The sequence below is a fragment of the Grammomys surdaster genome, unplaced genomic scaffold (assembly GCF_004785775.1).
Source record: "Grammomys surdaster isolate TR1022 unplaced genomic scaffold, NIH_TR_1.0 125548, whole genome shotgun sequence".
Classification (NCBI taxonomy): Eukaryota; Metazoa; Chordata; class Mammalia; order Rodentia; family Muridae; genus Grammomys; species Grammomys surdaster.
In genome coordinates, this window is record NW_021620397.1 from 1139379 (window position 1) to 1147881 (window position 8503).

An 8503-nucleotide genomic window follows, 5' to 3' on the forward strand; every position below is an offset into this window, starting at 1 on the left:
TCTTTAAGTTCTCCTTTTTCCACTTATGAATACGTATTACATTATATGGGTCAGTTTTTTAGCTATTTGATTACTTGGTTAAAATTCCATCCTAAGTCCATTGGTTTTAGCTTTTCTTGAAAGCTCTCTGAGTACATATGCCTGTGTCTTGTTTTAAAGCATAACTTCGATAAGCTGGTAAGATAAGCAGAGCTCTTGTCTTCCAGCACAGATGAGGCTGCCACTGAGAACATCCTGAAGGCTGAGCTGACCATGGCTGCTCTCTGTGGAAGACTGGGCCTTGTAACCTCGAGAGATGCCTTTATAACCGCCATCTGCAAAGGCTCCCTGCCTCCGCATTACGCTCTGACCGTGCTGAACGCCACCACTGCAGCCACACTCTCCAATAAATGTAAGCTAGGCTACACCACTTTCTCCGTCTACTGGGATGGATGCCAACAGAGAAGGGGGATAGAACCTCCACGGTCAGGCTTCCCGCTGTCCCACGCGTGGACAGTGCTCCCTCCAGGCTGGCGTGCTTCCGTCTTTTCACTCTGTCCTCCTCTTCCAAACAGTTCTTTTATTTCCTGAAAGGGATGAGAGAAGATAGGATTTAGGGTCACTGGACTCTTTGTTTCTCTTTCCCATGTGGCCACATGGAATATATCTCTTTTCTTCTGCTTGTCCTTTAAAAATAAGGTGGGGAGAAGACAATAGTGATAGCAATGTTCAGTAATAACTCTACAGATAGGGAGTAGAATTATGACACTCCTTTGTTACTGTAGTGCATTGTTGAAGTGCTGCTTTTCTGTTTGGCCTAGTATAACTATAATATTTCCACCACTTACATTACACTAACATTCAAAAGCTCATTTTCTTGGCTAATGCTTTGAGAACACTAAGGTTTATTACATTTAATTTATATGTATTTCGATGTGATACCCAGATTTCACACCCAAAATTTATTTGCCTATAACTAGAAAAGTATACATTGATTCATGTTCAAAATACTTAATATGTTCTAATTCTGTTTTGCTCATAAAACATGCTACCAGCATTTTATAATTACAACAACTTACATGGAAAATTTCTTCACATTTGCTTTTGTTAGTGCGTGTACCTACGAGTTTTCAGATGTTTGCATGCATCTGGATAACAGTCCTGCAGTTTAATTGTGAGGGTTGAACTTTTTCCGATTACTCTTTTACAATACAGCAGTACCTTGAAAGAGATATGAACTCAGTGCTGCACTGAGGCTTTCTTTCCATTGTGTTCTAGCATATTCTATCCAGGGCCAAAGTGTTATGATGATCAGCCCGTCCAGTGAGTCGCACCAGCAAGTTGTGGCCGTGGGTCAGCCTCTCGCAGTGCAGCCCCAAGGAACAGTGATGGTAATTTGATTAGGGCGGGGGTCTCGTGGTTACCAGTTAGTGGTGAAGAGCTTCTCTTGTGCTTCAGTTTTGTACTTTCCAAGTGGGATTACTTTCTGAGTTTCTTTTACCCAGAGGATGGTCCTAAACAAAGTAGTTACTTTCTTGACATCATTATAACTGGTATATTAATTCAACTTCCTTTGTGTATGTGTGTGTGGTGTGCATGCATGTGTGTATGTGGATTGCTATGTATGCCAGCACATGTGTAGCCCAGCAAGTGTGTGTATGTGTTTGTGTGTAGAGGCCAGAGGTCATCGTCTGCCATATCCCTCTGCTGCTTCACGCTGTCTGCTGATACACGGTTTCTAACTCCCCTGAATCTAGAGCCCTCCTGCTAGTCTAGGTAGCCTGTCTCCACCTCCCAGTGGCTGCAGTTAGAGACGAGTCACCGTGCTCTCCCAGTGGTAACATGGGTTATGGGGATCTGAACTTTAACCCTCACACTTACATGGCTTTGGCATCCAGTTGGTGGGTAAACTGAGGCGTGCAGTTTTTTGGGGGGGTCGTGCTTAGAGTTGCTGATGGTGCCGGGTTCAGATACCTACAGGGGATGATCCCAGTGCGATCAGAGAAGTTACTCAGCAGACTTTTTAATGAGAGAACAAAGTTTAATTTACTGGGGCTGATATTCCCTGTGGCCACCAGAAAAACTATGAACTCTTATAACTCCTTGGGGCTGGTGAGAAAGAAGGAAAGAGAAAAAATTCTTTCTCTCTCTCTCTCTCTCTCTCTCTCTCTCTCTCTCTCTCTCTCTCTCACGCACACGCACACATGCACACACGCACTCTCACACACACAGAGTGGATGAAACAAAAGGCAGAGTCCGATAACTTTATACACACAAATATAAACCTACACGTATACATACAAGCAGACAGACCTACAGATAGACATATATACAACCACACTAGGATGGTTAGAGCAAAGCTCCAGCAAGCAGGCTCCAAGCATTTCACACATATACGTACGTACGTACATACGTACATACATACATACATACATACATACACACACACACAGTTGGTAGATGGAGCAAGCTCCAACACACACCCAGACAAGCTTTACACACACACACACACACACACACACACACACAGTTGGTGGATGGAAGGAACAATTTTCCAGCCCTCCACACTTTATTCTTTCTTCCATAATTTATATATCCCAGCAAAGTCTTTCAAGCTAATATGGTTACATTTTAGTTTTCTTCTAGTAAATGGTTATGAAAAAACAATGTATTTCCCTATACCTTTACAAGAAATAACAATAAGTAGTATAGGTAAAGAAAACAAATTATTCCCCAAAACCCATGTATATTCATAGCTAAGCAACTTGTAAGACATTAACAAAGTGAAAGCAAGCAAGGCAGTGTTCTCAGCCAGCTTCTCTGACTGGCAGGCAGCAATTTGTGGTTACAAAAAAAGGATTAATTAGTTTATTATTTATCTTTAAAAGTAATGTTATAAAATTCTTAAAAGAATCACAAATCTAAACTTTTATATAAACATCAGTCATATCTCCCTTAAGTCCTCAGGTGCACTTCTACTCCTCAGCAATTCTCAATAAATCATGTCAGGAAGCTAAAGGCAAAAATGGGTATAAGAAATCAGTCATCACCAGCCCAGCCTCAGTGAGAGTCACGTCAGCCAGTGCTGCCGTTGTTCTTGTTCCCTGACCATAAAAGGTCCCTAGCTTAACTAATAAGAGTGTGCCTTTCTGAACTTAGTTTGTTTTCTAAGATTTTCTACATCAGAACCAGTAGTAAAAACATCTCAACCTAGCTTTATTAACAATTGCATTTTTCCAAATGTTTTCTAAGGGTGGTGGTCATAGCTGATAATTTCCATCTCTAAGTTCTTCTCTAGGGTGGTGATTGAGTCATTAATCTGCTCCAGCAGCAATGCCTGAAAGAGATCAAGCACTATTATTGTGAGTGCCAGAGACACTGCCCAGTGAGGGACTGGAAGCCTCCTTAGAGTTTTCATACAATTCTTAGATGAAGAGGGATGTGAGGGCAGCAAGCAGAGCAGAATTCCACACAGCCTGACGTCCTCAGGACATGTCCTCGGGGCTCTGCACACTGAGGCTCACCCATGTGGGTATGGTGGGCCGCATTCCATGAGTTGTAAAGCCATTTGTCATTCCTCTTGCATGGCCCTCAGCAATGTAGCGAACACTTTACTCAGTGAATGGTCACTCTAGCCCTGGAAACACAACTTTGTGTTTTATAAAACCATCCAAACTTCTTTTGTTAGTATTCTTGGTTTTTATTTAAGACAGTCTTTGAATGCATTCATGATGCTTTACAAACTGTCAGTTTTAAGAATCTATAGCATTTGCTACAAATCTGTCTCTTTTCAACATAGCTGACTTCCAAAAATATCCAGTGCATGAGGACTCTACTGAACCTGGCACACTGTCATGGTGCTGTTCTCGGGACATCGTGGCAACTTGTTTTGGCAACTCTTCAGGTATGTTGCAGTATTGGATTCTAGATTTATCACAGCTAATAGGTAAACCATGCCTGCTGGTCCTTCGGGAAGGCCTGATGGAGATGGAGCGGGGGAAGTGGTGAGGAGGGAACTCGTGGAATGTGTTAGGAAGTGAGGGACCATTTACAGTGCCGTAAACTCCTGCTTGTGCACGCTGGAATTACTTCATACGAATGGTGCTAATTACTTTGACTCTAATTATTAGGATATTACTGATTTTAGTTTTTATTGCTAGCTATTACCATTGATTTTGGTTATTAGAATGTTTACAGTTTTATCTTGTTTTACTTTTCAGCATCTTGTGTGGATTCTGGGACTAAAGCCTAGCAGTGGTGGTGCCTTGAAGCCTGGCAGAGCGGTAGAAGGGCCCAGTACAGTAAGTGGCAGCCCCTGTGATCAGTGGGTGCTTCCTGAACCGTCATGCAGGCTCCACATTGATGGCACCCTTCCTTTAGGTTCTGACAACAGCGGTGATGACAGACTTGCCAGTGATCTCCAACATCCTCTCTAGACTGTTTGAAAGCTCACAGTAAGTCCGCGTTGTAAACTGACAGCCACATTGTTTGCAGCTGTATATTTGAGATGAAATTGTCTTTTTCATTTTCATTTTAGGTATCTTGATGACGTATCTTTGCATCATTTAATAAATGCACTTTGTTCCTTATCTCTAGAAGCAATGGATATGGCCTATGGAAATAATAAGGTGTGGTAATGTACATTTCTTTTTAGTTATACGAGGTACATAAGTCACCCTAGTGTTTGATTGGCAGGACTAGGGCTTTGGTCACAGTGGCCTGTCAGGTACCATTTGTAGCGGAGGAGTAAAGAGGCATGGCGTAGCTTGTGATGTGTCCAAGTGTGCAGTTGGTTTAAAGTTATGTTCCTTCTCTCTTGTATGCGGGATATTCTTATATTTTATAACTAATGCAGCACAGCGTTTACACATAGCTCTCATAAACTGTCCTGACCGTGCTGGCGCTTGCCGCTTACGGTGTGGGCCGTCCAAGACTGCACTTGGGAACTGTGCTGCAGACTGGGTGGTGGTTTGCCCTCACTGAGAGGGAAAATCAGGAACTAATTGTTTCTTCTGAAGATAATGATTGTTCACTTTGAAAGGAAACATTTTCATTGTCCATTAATTGAGCAAATAGGACAGGATTTATGAATATTAGCATTCAAAAACATTTCTTTTAGTACTCAATATTTTGTATTAAAGTTGTAAAGCACAGAAAAAATTGAACTTAACCGTCTTTTAGAAATAGCTTTTTGAGCCAGGCGGTGGTGGCGCACGCCTTTAATCCCAGCACTTGGGAGGCAGAGGCAGGCGGATTTCTGAGTTCAAGGCCAGCTTGGTCTACAGAGTGAGTTCTAGGTCAGCCAGGGATACACAGAGAAACCCAATCTTGCTTTGAAAAAACAAACAAACAAAAAAGTTGTTAAAACTTCTGTAAAAATTCTTCAGGTATGAATCCAGGGCATGTATTTGTTCTTTGAAATGCTGCAAATCATGATGATGTATACCCCATTTAATGAGGGGAAAGAGACGTGGTGATCCTAGGTAGTCATTGCTTGGGGGGGACTTACTTTCTGACACAGTCTAATTGTATTCTATTATCTCCATTTTCTACATTAAAATTTTCAGTGGATACTGTAATTTTTGTAAGTTACGCAGCTATTCAGTGGCCTAATCAAGATGAGATAGCAGGCAGTTAAAACTTTGTAGCTTTCAGTTTAAACTTATACCTTATTTCTCCGTAAATAGCAATTTTCTATAATTCTTAGGGTATCTATGGATTAGCTCATGTTACATTTGTCGTAAATCTCCAATGTAACTTAGCATACTGGCTTTTATTAGGAAAGAAAAAGATACTGTCAAACATTTCCATGTTTTCAACACCACAAAAATATTAAGAATACAGACTTTTTTTTAAAAAATTAGATTTGTAGGTCTTTAAGATCTGTAACTTATTCACTTTTGTGCCAATGTGGTTTGGTGGTAACTTTAGGAGCTGTTCTAGGGTGGCAGAAAGACTTGTCTCCTGATCATAGATTCTGCTGTATTTCCTGCTAACTTTATAGATACAAACTCATCATCATTTAATCACTGTAATGTTCTATTTTATTCATGGTCATCACAGAATTCTCTTCAATGTTTCAAAGTGTAATATGTTTCCTCCTTAGGAACCATCTCTTTTTGCTGTTGCCAAGCTGTTAGAAACTGGTCTAGTTAATATGCACAGAATAGAGATTTTATGGAGACCTCTGACTGGCCATCTACTTGAGGTGAAGTGTCTTGCTTAAATACTATCATTGTTTACTGATAAAATGTCCATTGATCTTAGGATCCAGCCTAATGACGTATCAGCCTCCCCGCCCCCTTCCTCACGCGGTGTATTTATCGGAGGACTGTAGGTGTGCAATACTTAGCTTGGGGAAGGGTTTATCATGTAGACAGTGGGTAAATGTTAACTTGTAAAATGGCGGTGCTGTCACCTGTGTGCTAGCACCTGCTTCCTTCGATCACAGTCTCTTGGTCGCCTCGATTTCAGGTAGTTCTGAAGTTTTGAAGCAGTTTGGGATGAGAGTGAGTTACAAATAACTTGTTCACAGTTTTGCTACAGTGGAGGTCGCAGGAGAGGAGAGAGAGCTGTCATGCTGCCACTAGGTCACAGTGAGAGTGAGAGGATCCGATGGAGACAGCTTTTCTTCAGCTTGACTTGCCTTGATAGTGAGCTGGCATTCAACTGCAGTGGCTTCTGCTGGCACACGTGCTTGCGTGGAGTGTGGGGACCACAATCATTTCATGTCGTCTTAGAAGCCTGAGAGGGAAGGATACTGCCCTTCATTCCTAAGATTTTACCCATCTTATTGGGATTAAATCTACTAACAAAGGGTGTTACTAATAAATCAGATTGCTTTCTGATTTAGCCAGCCTCCTAGGTGAGACTGACCTCAGATAGTGTTGTGTAAACTGAAGTATTTATCATGTGCTGAAGGCTTCAACCCCAGGGCCACTGGGAAAGAAGAACAGAAGAACTGTTAGAGTTAGCGGCTTTGTCTCCTGAGACACCCTCCTTCCTTTCCTATGACTTATATAAATTTCATCTTTTGCCTTTTGTTTTTTCTTTCTTGCTTTCCTTGCCTTTATTCAGAAGGTAAGCGTACAGAACATTTTTAGATACAAATTTTCTTTTACTTTTAAGTGAGTACATAATATTTTTAAGTTGTAAAAGAATAACAAAAGCTGCAATACTGTTTTGTTTTTTGTTTTTTAGTTTTTTTGTTCTCAGGTTAATGTGTGTTTCTCGCCTTATGTGTATAATTGAATATAATTTTATTCAATGTGTGTTTCTTCAGGTCTGCCAGCATCCAAACTCTCGGATGAGAGAGTGGGGCGCAGAGGCTTTGACGTCCCTCATTAAAGCAGGGCTAACGTTTAACCATGAGCCTCCACTTTCACAGAACCAGGTAAAAGCCGTGCTGGCTGATTACTCACAGATGTGGTTTTATATTAATATCACCTCATGATATTCTACTATAAATCTTCTTTGTGAGACTGTCTTATGTAGCGCAGGCTAGCCTCAGTTTATAGCCAAGGATGACCTTGAATTCTTGGGCCTCCTTTCCTTACCTCCAGAGTGCTGGGATTTTAGGATATGTGCCACCAAGCCAATATCTAAAACAGAATTCTTAAACTTAAGTCTCTATTTTACATGTAGGCTATGGATCGTTTTTAGGGTAGTCTTCAGAAAAAATATCTAAACGATGCTGAATTAAGTTAACAAGTGTGCTGGAGTTGCCCTCATGAAGGGCTGACACTTCATTCTGGGGCCTCTTGCCCTGTCCCTGCAGCTCTGACCCTTCCCTCTCACTACACTTACCCAGGGACAAAGCACGTGTAGCGGCAGCTGTGCGTTGTGTGGAGGTCAGAGGTCACAGTGCATGCCTTCCTCTACTACGGCTCACTTTACTTTTTGTAGACCAGGCTGGCCTCGAACTCAAGCTTCTGCCTCTCGAGCACTCGCTTAGATCAGAGGCCTGCAGCACCAGCAGGCCCAGCTTGTTTCACTCTGAGACAGTGTCTCGGGTGAGGCTGGAGTGAGGCTGGAGCTCCCCAGTGCAGCAGCAGGACTGCTCCGCCCACAGACACCAGTGAGCGCCAGGGCTGAGGATGGTTGCCACACCGCCTGTCTGTTTATGTGGGTCTGGACTCAGGTGCTCATGCTTACTCCCCGAGGCCCCAGCTGCAGTGAAATAAATTACATTGTTAAATAATTTTGTTACTTTATACTTGCAGGATTTTTGCCATTCACACCTATTTTACAGTTGGGTTTTTGTTTGTTCTTAAGTTCACTGAAGTTTCAGGGTTTCAACACTGAGTGAACTTCAGTGTCTGTCGGCCATTCGCACTCTCCTTATCTTCTCACTGTCTGGTAGGTGTGGTGTACACATGAACTCAGCACAGCGCTGGTGACTATCACCCTGGAGCAGTGACTGGTCTCCTCCCTCTCCATCTCCCTCTCTCCCTCTCTCCCTCTCTCCCTCTCTCCCTCTCTCCCTCTCCCTCTCCCTCTCCCTCTCCCTCTCCCTCTCCCTCTC

At 42.3% G+C, this 8503-nt stretch overlaps 1 protein-coding gene across 2 annotated transcripts in view; it reads left to right on the top strand.

Annotated features, from left to right (window-relative positions):
• Mon2 (MON2 homolog, regulator of endosome-to-Golgi trafficking) overlaps window positions 1-8503 on the top strand; it is a 77497-nt gene that overhangs the window by 38100 nt on the left and 30894 nt on the right. For both annotated transcript variants that reach the window (XM_028786546.1, XM_028786547.1), the window contains exons 14-21: window positions 207-391; window positions 1258-1370; window positions 3779-3883; window positions 4200-4280; window positions 4360-4433; window positions 4517-4607; window positions 6086-6187; window positions 7262-7372. In XM_028786546.1, coding sequence (XP_028642379.1) covers window positions 207-391; window positions 1258-1370; window positions 3779-3883; window positions 4200-4280; window positions 4360-4433; window positions 4517-4607; window positions 6086-6187; window positions 7262-7372 — 862 coding nt within the window. The remainder of the gene's footprint in view (window positions 1-206; window positions 392-1257; window positions 1371-3778; window positions 3884-4199; window positions 4281-4359; window positions 4434-4516; window positions 4608-6085; window positions 6188-7261; window positions 7373-8503) is intronic.